Below are 22,495 nucleotides of genomic sequence, written 5' to 3' on the forward strand. Positions count from 1 at the left end.
GGTCAAGGTCTGGAACTAACCTCCTCATAGAATTTTTTTTTTGCAACCTTTTTGACTGTGAATAGTTAGGAGATTTCCGCTTCAAAGAAGAGAAGTGACATACACTTTCTTTTTTTCCCGAAGATGCATTTTTCAAAACTTGAAGACAAAAAAAGCTCAAAAATGCTCCTAGTAATAATGTCTTTCAAATACAGTTTAATAAGATTTTTTTTATATAATTTTGAGAAGGATTTTGGTAAAAATAAGCTACAAAAAATCCCATGTAAACACCACATTAAGGTAGGAACCAAGTTTTAACATTGCCCCAATAATAATCTGCAGGAATATGTTCTAGGGGATCGAAACTAGGAGAGTCATTTGCATAGAAGGATCTGGGTGAACTTGTAGATCATAGACTTAATAACAGCATGTAATGTCAATCAGCTGCTTCTAAAGCCAGCAGGATACTGTCAAATAAAGAGGCATGGACACAGCATTGTCATACTACTGCTTTACAAAGCGTATGTGCGGTATCATCTGGAATATACAGTTCATTTCTGGGCACCATTTCATGGAAGCATACCCTGGAGTTAGAAAAAGTACAAAGAAGAATCACAAAACTAATGAGGTGCATGGAGGATCTTATTAGTAAAGACTAAAAGAAATACATTTTATTTAGGCTTGACAATAGACTTCTACAGGGGTACATTATTAACTTTTACAAGTACATAAATCGGCCATAAATGATAAAAATAAATATGGTAAAAACTGTTCCATGTAAAACTCACTCCTTAAACCGGGGTTATTCCCTCCGTCTGGGAAAGAAAAATCAATCTCCAAAGTAGAAAAAACTTCTTTACCATACACGGTGTTCCAAATTATTATGCAAATTGGATTTAAGTGTCATAAAGATTTAATTGTTTTGTTTTTCAAATAAACTCGTGGATGGTATTGTGTCTCAGGGCTCAATGGATCACTGAAATCAATCTTAAACACATGTGATAATTAGTTTTCCAGGTGATTCTAATTAAAGGAAAACTACTTAAAAAAAGATGTTCCACATTGTTAAGCAGGCCACAGTTTTCAAGTAACATGGGAAAGAAAAAGGATCGCTCTGCTGCCGAAAAACATCAAATACTGCAATGCCTTGGTCAAGGGATGAAAACATTAGATATTTCCCGAAAACGTAAGCATGATCATCGTACTGTTAAGAGATTTGTGGCTGAATCTGAGCACAGACGTGTTCGTGCTGATAAAGGCATAATGAGGAAGGTTTCTGCCAGGCAAGTTCATCGGATTAAGAGAGCAGCTGCTAAAAAGCCATTACAACCAGCAAACAGATATTTGAAGCTGCTGGTGCCTCTGGAGTCCCTCGAACCTCAAGGTGTAGGATCCTTCAAAGGCTTGCTTTGGTTCATAAATAGTGATGAGCGAATATACTCAGTACTCGAGATTTCCCGAGCACGCTCGGGTGTCCTCCGGGTATTTGTAAGTACTTGGAGATTTAGTTTTCAGCGCCGCAGCTGAATGATTTACATCTGTTAGCCAGCATAAGTACATGTGGGGGTTGCCTGGTTGCTAGGGAATCCCCACATGTACTTATACTGGTTAACAGATGTAAATCATTCAGTTGCGGCGCTGAAAACTAAATCTCCGAATACTTACAAATACTCTGGGGACACCAGAGCGTGCTCGGGAAATCTCAAGTACCGAGTATATTCACTCATCACTATTCATAAACCTACTACTCGGCCACCCCGAAAGTGTTCACAAGCAGAAACGGTTGCAGTGGGCCCATACATACATGAAGACTAATTTTCAAACAGTCTTGTTTAATGATGAGTGTCGAGCAAGCGTTGATGGTCCAGATGGATGGAGTAGTGGATGGCCACCATGTCCCAACAAGGCTGCGACGTCAGCAAGGAGGTGGAGAAGTCATGTTTTGGGCCGGAATCATGGGGAAACAGCTGGTAAAGCCCTTTAAGATTCCTGAAGATGTGAAAATGACCTCTGCAAAGTATATAGTTTCTGACTGACAACTTTCTTCCATCGTATAAAAAGCAGAAACGTGCCTTCAGGAGCAAAATCATCTTAATGCATGACAATGCAACATCTCCAAGAATACCTCTGAGTCATTGGCTGCTATGGGCATAAAGAGATAAACTCATGGTGTGACCACCACCTTCCCCTGACCTCAACCCTATAGAGAACCTTTGGAGTATCATCAAGCAAAAGATCTATGAGGTGGGAGGTAGTTAACATCAAAACAGCAGCTCTGGGAGGCGATTCTGACTTCATGCAAAGAAATACAAGCAGAAACTCTCCAAAAACTCACAAGTTCAATGGATGCAACAATTGTGAAGGTGATATCAAAGAAGGGTTCCTATGTTAACATGTGACTTGGCCTGTTAGGATGTTTTGGAGTTAAATAGCTTTTTGTTCAATGAAAGAGCTCCTAATGCTGCAAATTCCACAAATAAGCATATTCAGTTCTTTAACCCCTTCACCCCCGAAGCTTTTTTCGTTTTTCGCTCCCTTTATTTCCAGAGCCATAACTTATTTATTTTTCCGTCAATATGGCCATGTGAGGGCTTATTTTTTGCGGGATGAGTTGTACTTTTGAACGACACCATTGGTTTTACCATGTCATTTAACAGAAAACAAGAAAAAAATTCCAAGTGCGATAAAATTGCAAAAAAAGTGCAATCCCACACTTGTTTTTTGTTTGGCTTTTTTTGCTAGGTTAACTAAATGCTAAAACTGACCTGCCATTGTGATTCTCCAGGTCATTACGAGTTCATAGACACCAAACATGTCTAGGTTCTCTTTTAACTAAGTGGTAAAAATTCCAAAGTTTTCTTTAAAAAAAAAAATTGCGCAATTTTCCGATAACGGTAGCGTCTCCAATTTTCGTGATCTGGGGTCGGGTGACGGTTTATTTTTGGCGTGCTGAGCCAACATTTTTAATGATACCATTTTGGTGAAGATACGTTGTTTTGATCGCCCGTTATTGCATTTTAATGCAATGTTGCGGCGACCAAAAAAAACGTAATTTTGGCGTTTTGATTTTTTTCGCTACGCCATTCAGCGATCAGGTTAGTCCTTTGTTTTTATTGATATATCGGGCGATTATGAACGCAGCGATACCAAATATGTGTAGGTTTGATTTTTTTTAATTGTTTTATTTTGATTGGGGCGAAAGGGGGGTGATTTGAACTTTTATATTTAAACACTTTTAAACACTTTTTTTTTAAAATTTTGGCATGCTTCAATAGCCTCCATAGGAGGCTAGAAGCATGCACTACACGATCGCCTCAGCTACATAGAGGTGAAGCATAGATCACCTCTATGTAGCAGAAATGCAGGGTTGCTTTGAACGCCGACCACAGGGTGGCGCTCAAAGCAATCGGCCATCAACAACCATAGAGGTCTCAAGGAGACCTCAGGTTGTTATGGCAATGCACCGCTGACCCCCGATCATGTGACGGGGGTCAGCGGTGCGAGTACTTCCAGCCGCGCGGCCGGGAGTGCTAGTTAAATGCTGCTGTCAGCGACTGACAGCGGCATTTAACTAGTTAATGGGCGCGGGCGGATCGCGATTCCACTCGCGCTCATTGCGTGCACATGTCAGCTGTACAATACAGCTGACATGTCGCGGCTTTGAGGTGGGCTCACCGCCGGAGCCCACCTCAAAGCAGGTGTTCTGCCAGCTGACATAATATTCCGTCAGCTGGCAGAAAGGGGTTAAAACATATCAAATGTTTAGAAATTCTACTGTGCCTAATAATTTGGAACAGTGCATTTTGAGGTTTTATTCATTTTGGAGATTATACTGTTCTCATTGGGAGGTTTCTTCAATAAAATTTGATGTATAATCTAACGGGTGATGACTTATTAGACTGACTGTCATTTGCACCAACCATTTAGGAAAATCCGAGAAAAATGTAATTTGCATAATAATTTGGAACATGGTGTAGTCAATGGCTTCAAAAAAGGCTTTGACGATTACTTAGAGTATGATTTCTTAGCCATTTTAGAGCAGATTGTTGACCTCTTATTTTTCATTTGTGCTTGAAATATATCTTTTATTTTCAAAGCGTTGTCCCATGCCTTTCTCTTACACCTAGGCAATTGTCGAAGCAACTACTCTAAACTGGTTTAATTAATTGAAGTTTACAAATCCAAATAATTCTAGGTTTGATTCTGACAAACTGGAGACAGCCTTGCGGACTTCCTCCTAACACTTTGGCATCGCAACTTATAGTACAGCCATTCAGGAGGCACATGGGGCAGAGGTCAATGATTGTAGTCACTATAAAAGCACAAGCAAATGCTGCTGCCATTGTGTGGTGAATTGCATAGGAGATTGGACATCTGAGCTCAGTCATAGAGACATAATACGCAGAATACAGATAGATGAAAATACAAAACGGGAGATTTCACAGTGTCATTCACCTCTTTTCCGGGCAGTTGAAGGGTTTCAAGTACATTCAATTTGTGACAAAATATATGTTCAGTCTGGAAGTAATTATTTGGATGATTTGGACGAATAGGAAATTTGCTCATCTCTGAAAATTGGTTTCTTTTTCTCTTTTAAACATGCGAGTTTAATGTGACTTGATTTGATTCTTTTACAATTTGACAAAAATTATATAAAAAAAAAAAAAGCATATTGCTATATCCCCAAGTGCATTTTTAGATGATGAAGGAGATGTGATTTCCGAGAATAACATTTTCCACATTCGGAACACAAGAATGGCTTCTTCCCTGCGTGACTTGTCTGATGTGCAACAAGACTTGATTTATCTATAAAACATTTCCCACATTCTGAACAAGTAAATGGTTTCTCACCTGTGTGAGTTCTCTGATGTGTAACAAGTTTTGATTTCACCCTATAACATTTCCCACATTCTGGACAGGAAAATGGCTTTTCCCCTGTGTGAATTCTCTGGTGTCTCATAAGATGGTATTTCTCTGTAAAGCATTTCCCACATTCTAAACATGAGAATGGCTTCTCCCCAGTGTGAATTCTCTGATGCGTAAGGAGATATGACTTATGGTTAAAACATTTCCCACATTCTAAACAAGAAAATGGTCTCTCTCCTGTATGAATTCTCTGGTGTGCAAGGAAATATGATTTATGGTTAAAACACTTCCCACACTCTAAACATGAATATGGCTTTTCTCCAGTGTGAACTCTCACATGTCTAACTAAAACTGATTTCCACCTAAACAATTTCCCACACTCTGAACATGAAAATGGTTTCTCCCCTGTGTGAGTTCTCTGATGTGCAACAAGATCTGATCTATGGTTAAAAAATTTCCCACAGTCAGAACATGAAAATGGTTTCTCCCCTGTGTGACTTTTCTGATGTCTAACAAGATTTGATTTAATGCCGTAACATTTCCCACATTCTGAACATGAAAATGGTTTCTCCCTTGTGTGAATTCTCTGATGTCTAGCAAGTCCTGCTTCAATGTTAAAACATCTCCCACAATCTGAACATGAGAAGGTCTTCTCCCTTGTGGGAATTATTTGATGTTCAACATCCCTTCTGTGGTTTTCATTTTCATTAACAGTCTGTAATGAATCAGAAGACGAGAGAATGTGTTGAAAAGGATCAGGTGATTGATTTTTACTCTGAAGGGCTGGAGGTAGATCAGGAGTAATGGCATACTCTTCATATGCATCTTGCTGGAACCCACAATCATCTGCATTCAAATCTGAAAATATTAGATGTCCCTCTGAGCTCCTGGTGGTACAGTCATCATCTGCCAAAAATAAAACTGATTTTAATCATCATTATTCAATCACAGTGCATTATATTTTAGATTTCTAAATACAAATTGTAGTGTAACTCAACCAAAACCTGAGTAACACCAAGGTGAGCTACCTGTTCACAAAACCCTTGGTATTAAACATCTAATATACAATCAGTATAATAAAAGTATGCAGAGAAGTGCAATGTAATATATTGAGGATTAAAATAAGATTAGAAGTTAAAGCAACAGACACAAATCTGCACCATGAAATAAAAACACTATAAACCACGTAAGATGCTTAAAGCTGTATGCTACGGATTTATTCAGGTGTCCTATCCTTTGTCGTTTTCTAATTACATTTATCGTTCTTACATGGTTTTTCTGGTTTGTATTTTTTTAATATTTTGGTTTTCCATTATGATCTAATTAAGTGTATTTTTAATTTCTATTTGGCCTCAAATGTTTCTCTATACAAGCATTGTATAAGACAGTGGTGGCAACAAGAGACACTAAAGCAGACTGTCACAATTAAAGCAGTCTGCAGTCAAATACAGCCAATGTAAAATTTTGTTCCAAGCCAGGATAACCCTTATGAATGTCCATCTGCCTGATGTATGTGTATGCCCTGGGTCAGTCCATCATTACTTAATCTTCCACTGTAAACTGGAAGTCCACAACTACATTAAAATGTATGACCTGGTGACTTCCTGTAGCGAAAAAAGCTTTATATATACTTGAGCGTTGAAATTTTGCGGCCATAATGCGTTAGTATAAAAAAAGAAGTGAAAATAGGGATTTTTGTGTACTCACCGTAAAATCTTTTCTAATAGCCAATCATTGGGGGACACGGACCGTGGGTGTATGTTGCTGCCACTAGGAGGCTGACACTAAGTGATACAAAGAAAGTTAGCTCCTCCTCTGCAGTATACACCCTCCTGCTGGCTCTCAGCTAACCAGTTCGGTGCAAAAGCAGTAGGAGATCAATAACAACATATGAGTATATAGCATGTCACATTATATATGAGAGTATAGCATGTCAAATTATATAACAAGCACAAGCTAATAATAGGGTGGGAGCTGTGTCCCCCAATGATTGGCTCGGAGAAAAGGATTTTACGGTGAGTACACAAAAATCCCTATTTATCCTACGCCTCATTGGGGGACACAGACCGTGGGATGTCCCAAAAAAGTCCCTGGGCGGGGCCAACATCAGATCAGCCCCTGTGTAACCGCTACTTACAAGTGCGACACCGCGGCCTGCAGAGTCCGCCTGCCCAGACTCACATCTGTGAAAGTCTGCGTATTATAGTGCTTCAAGAATGCATGCGGACTGGATGAACCCGCAAGCTTTCAGTCGTGCTGTGCCGACGCCTGGTGCCTAGAATCCAAGAAACCTCAATAGACAGGGAGATAGGCTGACATCTAACACGGAAGGATTCCTGGATGGTGTAACAAATCCACCAAGCTAACATGGCCGATGAAACGGCTAAACCCTTCCTGTAACCATCAGGAAGCAGTCCTCTTACAGTGAGGTAGCCCAAAGTAAGTGTCCAACCTTCGGAAGGACGCCGTCCTCGAGACGTACCTACTCAGAGCACTCACCACGTCCAGAATAAGGGGAACCCATTCCGTTATGTGGACTGGTGCCGAAAGAGATGAGGGAAGAACGATGCCCTCATAACTGTGGGAATACAATACCACCTTGGTAACAAGGGATGGGGATTGCTTGTAGACAACCTTGCCTTGATGGTAATAAGGGAAAAAGGTCTGAAAGAACAGAGCGGCTAGCTCATAAGACTTGTCAGGATGAGGAGATCGCAGACAAAAAAGGGCGATGTTCCCTGATAGTAAAGTCTGACCGGATCAAAAGGAGTCTACTGTAAGACTCCCAGGATCATTAAGGTTCCAAAGATCTAATGGTATGCGACAGGGAAGAACCACATGTAAAGACTCCCTGCGAGGAAGTCCATATTTGCAGTTTTGTTGCAATAAGACAGAAAAATACTAAGTTCAGCAAACGAGAAAAAAACCTGACATGGTCAGTGCGGATCTCCCAGGATCACTGGGGCCCTTCCTGCTTGCGAAAAGATCTCGAAAGTAGTGGAAGAGGGGTGAAGGAAACTGGTACCATGGAAGAACCAGGGCATGTACTGCGATGGCTTTTGGACCTGGAGGCTGAACAATGAACTTAGAGTACATTGGCGTTCAGTCTGAATGCCATCCGACCTACATCTGGAGTGCTCCATAGAAGACAAATCTGATGGAAGACTTCCGGGTGAAGTTCCCACTCACATGAGGTGGGACCCTGATGGCGTCCGCCGCCCAGAGTTCTACACCTGAGATGTGTAGTGCCGAGATCACCAAATGATAGATCATGGCCCAACAGAGAATGTGAGGTACCTCGGCCATGACGCCTGACCGTGGGTACCTGCTAGATGATTGACGTATGGCACAGACGTGGGATTGTCCGATTGAATCGGATGGGGTGACCCGCCAGAAGGCAGTGGACCAGCTGTAGAACTAGCTGTACCGTTCAGATCCCCAGAACAAAGATCAGGAGGAGAGGACTGGCATCGGTAGTCACTAATAACCGGGAGAAAGGATCTTCCCTGGATGAGGAAGGAGCTCAGAGACTACCCTCTGAAAGCCTGATTGACCTGCAGAAAACGAGAGGAGCGAAGAAGGAAACCACTTCCATTGTTGTCACCAATTTTCCTCAGAACACTACTAGCAAATCAAATGGAATGAGGGGATGAGGGAACAAGTGCGTGAGCTCCCTGTTGAAGGGCCATGGTCTTGTCTCAAGGGAGAATCACCAAACTTCTGGAAGATTCCAGGATCATCCTCAAAAAGGATATCTGATGGGCTGGAAATGAGGAAAAAACTTGTGTAAGTTTAGCTGCCAGCCCAGGAGAGAGAGGGTATCGCAAGAGATATAGATGACTCAGCGCCGGGCTGAAGGAGCGGCTAGAAAGTCGACCAGATAGGGCAGGACGACCATGCCTCTAGGGCAGTGATTTCCAACCAGTGTTTCGCGGCACACTAGTGTGACCTAGAATCCGGAGGTCTCCAGGAGCCTGCACTGCGGAGTTCTCTGGGATGTTCTCCTCCTGTAAATATACATTGCACAGTACCACTCCTCCTGTATATATACATTGCACAGTACCACTCCTCCTGTATATATACACTGCACAGTACCGCTCCTCCTGTCCTGTATACACTGCACAGTACCGCTCCTCCTGTCCTGTATATATACACTGCACAGTACCACATTTTGTGCCATTTTGGTTGGTGGTGTGCCCCGGGATTTTTTAAGTATAAAAAGTGTGCCGCGGCTCAAAAAAGATTGAAAATCACTGCTCTAAGTCACGGCTGGCTGCGTTCTCTGACTTAACCCCTATGTGCCTGCTGGCTGCACTGAGTGAGTAGATGCTTGTGCCGGCAGCTGTATCTATGACAGCGTGAGTGGGCCCCCCTCTCTCGCCAGGGCCCCGGCAGTTGCCCGGGTGCTGACGCCGGCCCTGGGCACCATAGTTTGGGGGACTTTCCCCGCGGCACACCCGACCATGTGTCGCGGCACACTAGTGTGCCGCGGAACACTGGTTGAAAATCACTGCTCTAGGGTGCAAGAGGAACATGACAGCCCCATAACCCTTGCGAACACTCTGGGTGCGGTAGCAAGGCCGAAGGACAAGGTCGTGATTTGAAAATGCTGTTCGCGAAAGGGAAAGAGAAGGTATTTTGAAGAGGGAAAAACATAGGAATGTGAAGGTAAGCATCCCAAATGTCGGTGGATGCCAGAAACTCCCCCTTATTCCATTGAAGTAATAGCTGAGCGGGGGAACTCCATCCGAAGAAGGGGGACTTATCAAGCTTGGTAGAAGTTACGGTCTTACTTTTCAGTCCCCATTTTGGAACCAAGATCCCTTAGATCTAGACCGTCCTGGACAACTGATCCACTGCTGGTTGGGTCTATAGGAAATCAAAATAGTTAAGGTCTCTGACCAAGAGACCATTACTCTAGCAACACACGCGGCAGCTAAGGGAGGGTAGAGCACTGAACTGGAGGCCGCAAGACGGAACGAACTAGATTTGCTATCTGACAGTCGGTTGTATTTTTAATTGATGATCCATCGGGTAGGGACACTGTCGGACTGGGGCACCGGGACACCGGACAATCCTCCGGTGGGCCCCGCCCCCAGCCCCTGCCTGCTTCATTTGTGCCTGCCCTGCATGCTCATAGCTGCAGGGAGCAGGGCGCACTTTATTATATAGTCGGCACCGGCTGGCAGACTGCACAGGTGATGGGAAGTGCAGGCGCAGCTCCTTCACATCACCTGCTGCCGCTGCCATTACTGAGAGCTGTGTGTGCAGAGTGCCGACCCTCACTCTAGCCAGCAGAGTCAGAGGAACAGCTGACTGAGGCTGAGAGGAGACACGCACTCGCACACAACACTTGTCGCGCAGTCACCTGTTTCCTGTGCTGCGTATCTCTGCTCCTCTTCCACAAAGCCCTGGGCAGCAGTGTAAACGCTGATTGGCTGCAATTCAGCCAATCAGTGTTAGTTTTCTTTGTGTGACCTCACAGCACAGCTCAGGCAAGGAGCTGTGCTGTGATTGGTCAGCTGTCCTACCCAAGCAGCACACGGCACGGCCATGTATTGTGCAGTGGAGCAGAGGGAGTCTGATGGCTGCAGTCAGTGTGTCTGTAAGTACAGAACTATATGATGCCTGCACCCTGAGTAGATCTCTGGCCATAGAGGCAGTTAGGGGAGGGGGCCCCATGCATCCTAAAGGTGACATAGGGCAGGGGGCCCACGGTGATATTCCAATTTTCTTGTGGGTCCCCTCCCCCATTGTGTCAACCACCTCTATTTTACTGTGGCTCCCCTTTCCCTCTCTGAGTAGGCCCATAGGAAAATAGAGGTGAAATAGTGGGGGAGGGGCCCACAGGAAAATAGAGGTGACACAGTGGGGGAGGGGCCCACAGGAAAATAGAGGTGACACAGCAAGGGAGGGGGCCCATAGGAAAATAGAGGTGACACAGTGGGGGAGGGGGCCCACAGGAAAATAGGAGGTGACACAGTGGGGGAGGGGCCCACAGGAAAATAGAAGTGACACGGGGGGGAGGGGACACACAGGAAAATAGAGGTGACAGTGGGGGAGGGGGCCACAGGACAATAGAGGTGACACAGTGGGGGAGGGGGCCACAGGAAAATAGAGGTGACACAGGGGGGGGGGAAGGGACACACAGGAAAATAGAGATGAAACAGTGGGGGAGGGGGCTCACAGGAAAATAGAGATGAAACAATGGGGGAGGGGACCCACAGGAAAATAGAGATGAAACAATGGGGGAGGGGACCCACAGGAAAATAGAGGTGACAGTGGGGGAGGGGGCCCACAGGAAAATAGAGGTGACACAGTGGGGGAGGGGGCCCACAGGATATTGGGTGACAGTGGGGGAGGGGACACAGGAAAATAGAGGTGACAGTGGGGGAGGGGACACACAGGATATTGGGTGACAGTGGGGGAGGGGGTCCTCAGGTAATTAACACCTTTACGACATCAGCCTTACATGTATGGCGCGTGGTAAATGCCAGTGTCAATCTCTGACAGCAGCATATAACACATGCCAACATGCGTGCGCGTCATTCTCTCACCCATTGGCGCCCATGATGTGATCGTGGGTCGCCGATGGGTTGTTATGACAGCCAGGGGTCTTCTTCCTGTGGCCAGGCTTTAAAGGAGACCATGCTGTGGCATCACTGTATATAATAGCACATGCGATCGGATGATCGCATCTTCATGTCCTCTAAGGGGGCTAACTGTACCAGTGAAAGGTAAAAACAAAATTTAAAAAATTCCTAAAAGTTCAAATCACCCCTTTTTATCCAATTGAAAATAAATATATTTAAAAAATAAAAAAACACCACATATCTGGTATTGCTGGGTTCAGAAAAGTCCGATCTATCAAACTATAAAAACAATTAACTCGATCAGTAAACACCGTAAACAGAAACAACTCAAGAACGCCAAATGTCCTTTTTTCTGTTCGCCACAATTACACAAAAAAAGCTATAACAAATGATGAAAAAAATCACATCTGTCCCAAAATCATACTAATAAAAACAATGTCTCGCCCCAACAGAAAGCTTCCCTGTGTGTAATAAAATACACAGCAGTCGCCGTCTTCTGCCGCTGTATCATTGCTTCTGTCTTCTTCATTGCAGTGGAATATGGCCACCGGTAAGTATTTTACTACACACAGTTGACCTACATCACTGCTCTCCTGTGTGGTGTAGTATGTAGAGATGTCTGTATACATGTATGTATATAAAGGATTTGTCAACTCTCTTGTATGGTGTAGTATATAGAGGATCTGTCAGCTCTCCTGTGTGGTGTAGTATATAGAAGATCTGTCAGCTCTCCCGTGTGGTGTAGTATAAAGAGGATCTGTCAGCTCTCCCGTGTGGTGTAGTATAAAGAGGATCTGTCAGCTCTCCTGTGTGGTGTAGTATATAGAAGATCTGTCAGCTCTCCCGTGTGGTGTAGTATATAGAGGATCTGTCAGCTCTCCTGTGTGGTGTAGTATATAGAAGATCTGTCAGCTCTCCCGTGTGGTGTAGTATAAAGAGGATCTGTCAGCTCTCCCGTGTGGTGTAGTATAAAGAGGATCTGTCAGCTCTCCTGTGTGGTGTAGTATATAGAAGATCTGTCAGCTCTCCCGTGTGGTGTAGTATATAGAGGATCTGTCAGCTCTCCCGTGTGGTGTAGTATATAGAGATGTCTGTATATATGTATGTATATAAAGGATCTGTCAGCTCTCCTGTGTGGTGTAGTATATAGAGGATCTGTCAGCTCTCCTTGTGGTGTAGTATAAAGAGGATCTGTCAGCTCTCCTGTGTGGTGTAGTATAAAGAGGATCGGTCAGCTCTCCTGTGTGGTGTAGTATATAGAGGATCTGTCAGCTCACCCGTGTGGTGTAGTATATAGAGGATCTGTCAGCTCACCCGTGTGGTGTAGTATATAGAGGATCTGTCAGCTCACCCGTGTGGTGTAGTATATAGAGGATCTGTCAGCTCTCCCGTGTGGTGTAGTATATAGAGGATCTGACAGCTCTCCTGTGTGGTGTAGTATACAGAGGATCTGTCAGCTCTCCTATGTGATGTAGTATATAGAGGATCTGACAGCTCTCCTGTGTGGTGTAGTATATAGAGGATCTGTCAGCTCTCCTGTGTGGTGTAGTATATAGAGGATCTGTCAGCTCACCCGTGTGGTGTAGTATATAGAGGATCTGTCAGCTCTCCGTGTGGTGTATCATATAGAGGATCTGTCAGCTCTCCTGTGTGGTGTAGTATATAGAGGATCTGTCAGCTCTCCCGTATGGTGTAGTATATAGAGGATCTGTCAGCTCTACTGTGTGGTGTAGTATATATAGGATCTGTCAGCTCTCCCGTGTGGTGTGGTATATAGAGGATCTGTCAGCTCTCCTGTGTGGTGCAGTATATAGAGGATCTGTCAGCTCTCCCGTATGGTGTAGTATATAGAGGATCTGTCAGCTCTACTGTGTGGTGTAGTATATATAGGATCTGTCAGCTCTCCCGTGTGGTGTGGTATATAGAGGATCTAAAAGCTATCCTGTGTGGTGTAGTATATAGAGGATCTGTCAGCTCTCCCGTGTGGTGTAGTATATAGAGGATCTGTCAGCTCTCCCGTGTGGTGTAGTATATATAGGATCTGTCAGCTCTCCCGTGTGGTGTGGTATATAGAGGATCTGTCAGCTCTCCTGTGTGGTATTTTTAAACGGCATGGTGGGCCCCAAGAAAGATTTTTCTCTGGTGGGCCCAAGGTACTCCAGTCCGACGCTGGGTAGGGATACTGGTTAATATGCCAAGTGGCAGAATGCGCAGCTGCATGCAGAAGGAGGAAAAACCGTCTCTTACTATCGCTGCTCTCTTTTGATGGTGCGGAGTTAAAATGACGAACCATCGATCCACCACCCTCTTAACAGGGAAGTGGACAGGGATCGTCCGCCTTCTTGCATCATCTGCTAAATAGTGGAGATGCAGAGGGGGGGGTGTTCGGACGCCAAAAAAAAAAAAAAAAAAAAAAAAAAAGGAGCTTCTGTACATCCGTAGAGTTAAGGTCCCTGGGTGGACAGGGCTGGTTGTCCGGCGTTAGGCCTGGCTGTAGAAGAGGATACATGGAGGCAACACCCCATGTGCTCGTCTATTGCTGGTGTGGGGAGATCGGTGTCCTTTAAAAGGACCTGTCGCCCTTAAGAATCAGACCAGGCATGGCATCTCACGTCTTAGGTGGGAATACGTGTAGGGAACACCCCGCGTGTTTGTATATTGACTGAAAAAGGATACCGCGCTTGCAGAGGTTTCTGTCCAGTGGATCGCTTATCCGGACGCTCTCTGTGATGGTGAATGGCAGATGCTCTGCAAGGGAGTTTAGTTTCCTCACGAGGGACACTGCGTGATCTAGAGTAGAACCGAAGTCCTCGTCAATCTACAGAGATTGGTTAATGATATAAATAGGAGAATCCATCGTTTTCTGAAGTTCTGGTGAGTCCAGAACCAAGGCAATCTCCGATCCATATTTAGAGACTTGTTTTCAGAAAATCATTGGAGAGGGATCAGGAAATGAAACTTCCGTTTTCTAGGCACGTGTATGTTTCTAGAATACTTGCAGCCCCTGCTAGCCTGAAGGAAAGAGACCATCTATATTGGTCCTGCGAGCACTCCGAGCCACAGAGAGTTCACAGCGGGATTCAATGTCTTGTCAGAGAATCCATGGGTTGCGGCAGTGACGAAACCCACTCAGGGAACTAGGTACTCTGGGATAAGCTGGGATTGGCGGCGGAGGGATCCTGAGCTCATTTAGGGTGACCGACTTCGGACTGGTCATATGCCCTTATGATCAGGGAATGCTGGTCATGTGCCTTTAAGACCAGGAAATACTGGTCATGTGCCTTTAAGACCAGGAATACTGGTCATGTGCCTTTAAGACCAGGGAATACTGGTCATGCGCCTTTAAGACCAGGGAATACTGGTCATGTTAAGTACAGGGGGAAGATGCAGGGGAAGAGAGCAGTACTTCCTTACCCGGATGCAGAGTCGTTGTGCCCCTTTAATGCAAAACCAATCGCCCCGTGTGTGTGTGTGTGTGTGTGTGTGTGTGTGTGCCGGCAGGGTGGACCAAGATGGCCATCGGGAGTTGCAGAGGTGGTAAACTCTCGCAGAGAGCGAGAGGTGGCAATTCGGGGGCGGAGCCACAGATGTGAGGTGGGCGGAGCCTCGTGACTTCCATGAATAGGCCCAAGCCGGGGCCTAAATTTCTGCAGCCGGCGTGAGCAATACCAGCGTTGCCAAGGGAAGAGATCGCTCCCGTGCCAGGGAAGAAGCGCCAGAAACGGTGGGCGGAGCCGCCTTAGCGCACCATAGTGCGGGCGCGGCTTCCGGGATGCGGCCTACACATCGGCCGAAATCGGGAGCTAAATTTTTGCAGCCGACTGGAGCGTTACCTCAGGGAGGTGGGCCACAGGGAAGCTGAGGCTGCCTGTCAGCATGTGAATATCCCACTGCAGAGGCCCATCGCAGAGAATTTTATTATTGTTTTGTTAAAAAAATAAAACTGTGTTTTTAAAGCAAATTTGTATTTTCTTTATAAGGTATAGTTAACTCTTGGGTTAAAGATGGTTTATTGGTAGAGGTAAAATACTTTGGGTAGAACCCAAACAGGTACACAACTTGGGTAAAAGTAGGTCAAATACGGTTACAAGGTCAAAGACAAATTGTTCAAATTCTCTCATCCTGCCAGTCTATTCTTCTTTCCGGTGACAAAGTATTCTGCGAATTGGTCCCTAATTTGGGAAACGGTCACAGAACATCTATACGTAATGTTGTTATAGTCAGCCAAGGTGGTTTCTTCTGTTCCTTGGATATCACATAATTGTGCAGGACAACACAAGCTTTCACCACCTCGTCAACAGTGTCTGTATTCAAGTTTATAGATGTCAGTAGAACTCTCCATTTTGTGGTCAAAATCCCAAAAGCGCACTCCACCATTCTCTGTGCACGTGTGAGGCGGTAGTTAAAAACTCTTTTACCTTGGGTTAATCCACGACTGGAGTAGGGTTTCAGCAGATGTTCTGACAGCTGAAAGGCTTCATCCCCAACACAAACAAACGGCATTGGTGGCCCAGAGGTTTGAGGCAGTGGTCTTGGGGGGGATTGAAAGGTGTTTCCATACAAATGACGCCCCATTGCAGACCGTTTGAAAACTTGGGAATCATTAGAGCGGCCATAAGCCCCAATATCCACCACTACAAATTTGTACTCCGCATCGGCGATGGCCATCAGCACAATGGAAAAAAACTTTTTATAGTTAAAATATTCTGATCCCCAACCAGCCTGTTTCACAATACGGATATGTTTCCTGTCCACCGCGCCCAAGCAGTTGGGAAACTGACACACTTGCTGGAATTTCTCGGCTACTTCAAACCAAATCTCCATTGTGGATGTGGTATAAATTCATCGTGCAAAGAGTCCCACAATGCAGGGCAAGTGTGCTTTACAATTCCGGAGATGGTGGAAATTCCCAGTCTGAACTGGAAATGTAAAATCAAATTACAATCAATTAAAGTGTACTACAGGAGTTCATACAATAAAAATGGCTTACAGAAGAGTGACCATCAGACGCAAATAGAGAATCATCAATACGTATCACTCCTTCGGATGAGATGTTCAATTCGGTCCACCAATAGATCAAAGTTCTCTGCGTTCATCCGCACATATGAGAAAAACTTCTCTGGGTTTCCTCGTAGCTCTATGTGCAGTGTAGAAAACACCCCACGTGTCATTCTCTGTGCGGTGATGGGGTGGATCCACAAACGGCGTCGGCGCAGACGCATGATGCGTTGTCTCTCTCGCTCCTTCTCCAGAACAATTGCTTTCAAGCGATTCGCCTCCACAATGAAATCCACGTTGTTCTGCAGAATCTTCGCAATAACGACATCCATCTTTCTCTCCAAACACTTGCTCCTCTCCAACCTATGACTGATGGGCTGTAGGAAGACTGTATATATAGTTTTTAGGGGGCCAATCACATTTTGGAGCCTCCCAGGGGCGTTCTTAAAAACCGGATCCGTCAAAAACTGTATGGAAAAATGGACGAAACAAATGCCAACCGGATGGGACGGATCCGGTTTCTCGCCAAATCCGGACATCGGATCCGTCCCATCCGGTTTTCATTATGCCGGATAAGGCGCTGCGGTGCAACGCCGGAATAGGCATGCCGCGAAAAAACTTATGTGTGAAACTAGCCTTAGTGTCAGCCTCCTAGTGGCAGCAGCATACACCAACGGTCTGTGTCCCCCAATGAGGCGTAGGAGAAAGTGTTTTTTATGTTACACGTCAAATCTGTCTGTGAGTAAAATCCATGTATGAACAAACCCTAAAAAACTCAACATATAATGCAAATATAATCTATGATGTCTCTCCTCACCTGGGTAGTCATATGTAGGAATCTCCTCTTTACACCACTCATCCCCCCTCACATATGTCTCTGTAGTATTAATATGGGTCAGATCTTCACCCTGAAACAAATATTGTAAATGTCACACACATATGGAGAAGTCCCATCTATGATCAGCTCTAATCCTGTCTCCTCCGTTCTCATTCCACAAGCATAAAACATAGACTGTGAACAAGACCTTCACAGCCGTCTACACATCATAGGGGAGATATCATTACTCCTTCTCTCCTTCTACCTGATGATCATTGGGATCTTCTTGTTTACAGTCCTGTGGAAGAAGAGGACGGGGACATCTCTCTGGTGTTGTCCTCTTACGGCATAGATCTGGAGGAAACACATACAGGGACTGAATTCATTCTTTACATACAGATAATTATAGGCCGTGTGTATTTAGTCCTGTCTATTACCTGGTGATGTGAGGGGCTGGGGAACCTCCATCATTACGTCCTTGTAAACATCTTTGTGTCCTTCTAAATACTCCCACTCCTCCATGGAGAAATAGACGGCGACATCCTGACACCTTATAGGAACCTGACACATACAATGATAGCATAATCATACCAATCACTTCATAGCGTTACTGTATAATGTCCCAGCATTCCCAGCAGTGTCACCTCTCCAGTCAGCAGCTCAACCATCTTGTAGAGAAGTTCTAGGATCTTCTGGTCATTGATGTCCTCATTATTCAGGGGGTGAGGTGGAAACCCTGTGATTGGGCTCAGGGGTTCTCCCCTTCCCTCAGACACAGGGTCCTGACAGCGCTCACTAGAGGTCTTCTTCACTACTGTGTAATCCTGGTTATGGAGAAACACATTAATAAATGTCACTACAGACATTTCCAGAGTCCTCACCTCTCCAGTTACAGTGGTGCTTAAAAGTAGATGAACCCTTCAGAATTTTCCATATTTCTGCATAAGTCTGACCTACAACTACATCGCAATCCTAAAAGTAGATAAAGAAAAAAAATAAACAACAAAGGAGTTAAATATATTGCCCAATTTTTATATTGATCAGGCTGGATAGGTTTCTAAATCTATCTCTAAGTAGTTTGGACTGGACCACGCCACAGTCAGACAGATCCAGGACATATGGAGGAAATATAAGAACATTGTTACTCTCTCCAGGAGTGGTCGACCAACAAAAATCTCTCAGAGAGAAAGTCGTATAATAGCTTGTTAAGTCACAAAAGGAACTCAAAGTGATCCCTAGCAACTAAAGGCTTCTCACATTAGATAATGTTAATGTTCATGAGTCCTCCATCAAGAAGACACTGAAAAGCAATTGTGTGCATGGCACAATTATAAGGAAAAAGGTACCGTACTTCTTTTTAAAAAGTAATTGCACCCCATCTGCAGATTCCCTATATCTGTGAAGTAGGGTGGTGATAGAGGTTTCATAGTTTGGACTGTTTTGCTGCCATCATTGATGGGACAATCATTTCAGAATTTTATCAGAAAATACTAAAGAAATATGTCAAGATATCTGTACATGAGCTGAATCTCAAGAGAACATGGGTTATAGCAAGACAATGACCCAAAGCCACAAATTGCTTTATAATAAAAGAATGGTAAAAGAAGAAAAAAAGGTAACGTTTTGGAATGGGGAAGTCAGAGTCCTGACCTTAGTCCTAGAGCAATATTGTGGAAGGGCCTGAAGTGAGCCTTTTATGGGAGAAAACACCAACATAATGGAGATGTAGCTGTTTTGTAGGGAGAAATGAGCTAAAATTCCTCCATCTGATGTTCAAGACTAAATCAACAATTATTGGAAACCTTTAGATGCAGTTATTGCTGCACAAGAGGTTTACACCATCCACTGAAAGCAAATATTTACATACTTTTGCCACTCATAGATGTGATATTGGATAATTTTCCTGAATAAAAAAATGACAAAGTTTAATATTTTTGACTCATTTATTTGATTTGGTTCTTTACCTACTTTTAGTGAAAATCTGATGTAATTTCAGATATTCCACCTCTCTCCATGCTATTCCTCTGCTTCTCCCCTCTGCAAATCCCTTCACTGACTCCCAATTCCCCAACGTATCCAGTTCAAACTACTAACATTGACCTATAAAGCCATCCATAATCTGTCTCCTCCGTATATCTTCAAATCTTCTAATCAATCTCAAAATATCTTCCAACACGCAAACTAAGGTCCTCCCAAGACCTCCTTTTCTCCTCCACACTCATACGTTCCTCGCCCAATAGCCTACAGTATATCTCCCAAGTGTCCACAGTTTCTGGAATTCTGTTCAACATATTTGATTATCCACCACACTCGGAACCATCAGACAGAACTTGAAAACGCATCTCTTAAAGCAAGCTTAGAGCCTGCAATGACCCTCTGCCACCTCACCACCGAAGCTGCCGTAACCCCATACCCTACTTTCTCCCATTAACCTTATAGACTATAATCCCACCAGGGCAGGGCCCTCTCCTTTCTGTACCAGTCGGTCCTTCTTAGTTTGTTCACCGTATTTTATACTTGTATGTAACACTTTCTTATGCACAGCACCATGAAATGAATGGTGCTCTAAAAATAAATACCGTATTTTTCGGACTATAAGACGCACCGGACTATAAGGCGCACCCAGGTTTTAGAGGTGGAAAATAGGGAAAAAAATATTTGAAGCAAAAAAAGTGGTAAAATATTTAATAACATACTATTATATGTGGTGTTATTATATAACAGTATGTTATTATGTTGGAAGCTGCGGGACCAGTGTGGTGTCTGTGAAGTACTATATGAAGATGCTGGAGGGTGAGTATAAGAATGGGGGCACAGGGCTTATATTGAAAGCACCACTCCAGCACTGCAAAATAACACTGGAGTGCTGCTTTAAAATCCCATGGGAGAACTATAACTCCCAGCATGTCCTGCAGATCCTATGACATGCTGGGAGTTATAGTTCACCAAAGGAGTGGCAGAGTGCTTTATTGTGTTTTGGAAAGACTAACCTCTTAATTGTGGTAGCCAGCCTGTGGTGAGGTAAAAGCATCCCATGGCTGCACACACAGAGCCCTCCCTCTTGTTGCCTTTCCACAGCACAGGTAATGGAAGCCAGCAGATTCTAGTGTTGGAGTCTGAAGGACCTGTGATGATGTCAAGAAGAGGGAGGGCTCTGTGCTGCCATGTGATGCTCCAGCCCGCCCACTTCTGACATCATCACAGGTCCTCCTTGTGCACACTGCACAGCACTCAGCTCCAGCCCAGGAAGGTACGAAGCGATCTCCTCTCCCCCAGACCCTGCGGCTGCTGCCTCCTCCTCCTCCCCCGGACACACAGATCTCCCCAGCTGCTGCAGGAATCAGCGCTGGGGAAACCATGTGTGTTGCTGCTTAAGTGCAGTATTCATTTGCTGCTCCTGGATCACCGCTCAGCTGATAGGTGGGCGGGGAGTAGCTAATGAATATTCACTGCACTTAATCATCGGGACCACATGGTTTCCCCAGCGCTGATTCCCGGCAGTGGGGACATTTTTCTGCCTCCTGAAGTGGGATAACAGTGCGATCCCACTCGCTGTTGCCCCCCTCCCCACATGCTATATCTCTACCATAAGACGCACCCACACTTTCCTCCCAAATTTGGAGGGAAAAAAGTGCGTCTTATGGTCAGAAAAATACGGTAATAATTTAGAAAATTCTAAAGGGTTCACAAACTTTGCAGAACTTCTTGTTATTCCCATAGATAAGAATAATGAAATGTAATAATGAAATCAGATTTTCTCACCTCTCCAGTAAGCCGGAAGAGGATCTCTAGGGTGAGGTGTAATATCCTCTCCGCCATCTTGTCCCTCTCTCTATCCATCCTTGATGGGTCAAGGTAAGTTTTGTTGAAGATATCAATTAAAACAATTCAATAGAAACCTGAATCGAAAGAAGATGAGTCGATGTAAAATCACACAAAATACCATGAAAAAAAAAAATGTATGTGATGATGCTGATTGTATAGAGCAATAATCTGGTGAGGCGCTTCCTAAGGCCACATGCACACATTCAGTATTTGGTGAGTTGTTTACCCCAGTATTTGTAAGCCAAAACCAGGAGTGGGAGAAAAATGCAAATGTTTCTATTATGATTTTCCTCTGACCGTTCCACTCCTGGATTTGGCTTAGAAATACTGGAGTAAAAAAAACTCACCAAATACTCAATGTGTGCATGTGGCCTTAATCTGAAATCACAAGAGTTAAAAATGAACACAGATCACCACCGACGTGGTATAGTTCTGTTTTTCTCGGCTCTGCTCCAGTACCATTTCACCATCTTGTAACCTCAGCTCCTGACTGGCTAGAAGTCAAGGCTAATGGGCACAAACTCTTAACAAAAGGCTTGTTTAGGCTCTCAAAGACTCATTGAGTAGTGATTTCTGGTTCACTCAGCAAGCACTGGAACGATCCGGCAGGTCACTGTGACGCTAGTCACTACTTATGGATAAATATTGAAAGAGGACAGCGCCACATCAGGAAGTCACTTCCTGATGTGGTGCTGTCCTCTTTCAATATTTATCGTGGACTTTTTCTACTGGGCTGGACCCCCTGGTGTGGACGTGCGCCCTGATGTCCGTGGAGACTACGTTAGTATTGGGTGCGGCTTGACCAAATTCTGTTTGTTAACTACTTATGGATAGACTGTGAGGCAGAAAAGTCAGACTTTCCGGGATCAATACCAAGAAAGCACGTAGATAACCGAGGGAAAAGACAAAAGGTGTAAGTCAGGTCACCCTCCAGGGTCAATAACAAGAGATAGAGGATCAAAACCAAAAGGACAAGACAAGGCATAGTCAGAACACGGTCCAAAAGGGTCAGGCAGTCGCAGATCAGAACTCAGAACAACAATCAGGTTAACACTCACCAGGAAGCACAAACTACATCTGGCAGGTACCAGATAGCTCAGTTAAATAGCTTTGGCAATCTCCACAACACTGAATACCTGGAAAAAGTCCAGCACCTTCCAGTCAAGTATTGGACAGTCGAGCTGTAAATCAAAGCAACGACAGCTCAGCAAGCCCATAACAGGTTTGGGCAGCCAAACTGTCAATCACACTGACACTTCATCAAGAGACAGTTTCCATCGGACAACATAGCAATCACTCACTGAGCGAAGGAATTGTGACAGTAACAACATGGCTGACCAGAGCAGTTCCAAAAACAGGAGATGATGGAGTTTGTATGTATATTACTAGGGGGCAAGGAACTTAGATTAGCGATACC

At 44.4% G+C, this 22,495-nt stretch overlaps 1 protein-coding gene across 2 annotated transcripts; it reads right to left on the reverse strand.

Moving 5' to 3' along the window:
• Positions 1-416: 416 nt before the first annotated feature.
• LOC143768024 (uncharacterized) lies at positions 417-22,230 on the reverse strand. 2 transcript variants are annotated; one of them, XM_077256670.1, is made up of 7 exons: positions 22,137-22,230; positions 21,016-21,152; positions 17,898-18,077; positions 17,691-17,814; positions 17,519-17,607; positions 17,254-17,344; positions 418-5,751 (listed from the first exon to the last, which is right to left on the reverse strand). In XM_077256670.1, exons 2-7 carry the CDS (start codon positions 21,091-21,093, stop codon positions 4,655-4,657), a joined length of 1,659 nt encoding a protein of 552 aa, XP_077112785.1. In that variant the 5' UTR covers positions 21,094-21,152; positions 22,137-22,230; the 3' UTR covers positions 418-4,654. The 2 variants fall into 2 exon arrangements, with proteins under 2 accessions (XP_077112786.1, XP_077112785.1); XM_077256671.1 differs by lacking the exon at positions 22,137-22,230 and having other exon boundaries at positions 417-5,751; positions 21,016-21,293.
• Positions 22,231-22,495: the final 265 nt, after the last annotated feature.

The sequence above is a fragment of the Ranitomeya variabilis genome, chromosome 4 (assembly GCF_051348905.1).
Source record: "Ranitomeya variabilis isolate aRanVar5 chromosome 4, aRanVar5.hap1, whole genome shotgun sequence".
In the NCBI taxonomy this organism is placed as follows: domain Eukaryota; kingdom Metazoa; phylum Chordata; class Amphibia; order Anura; family Dendrobatidae; genus Ranitomeya; species Ranitomeya variabilis.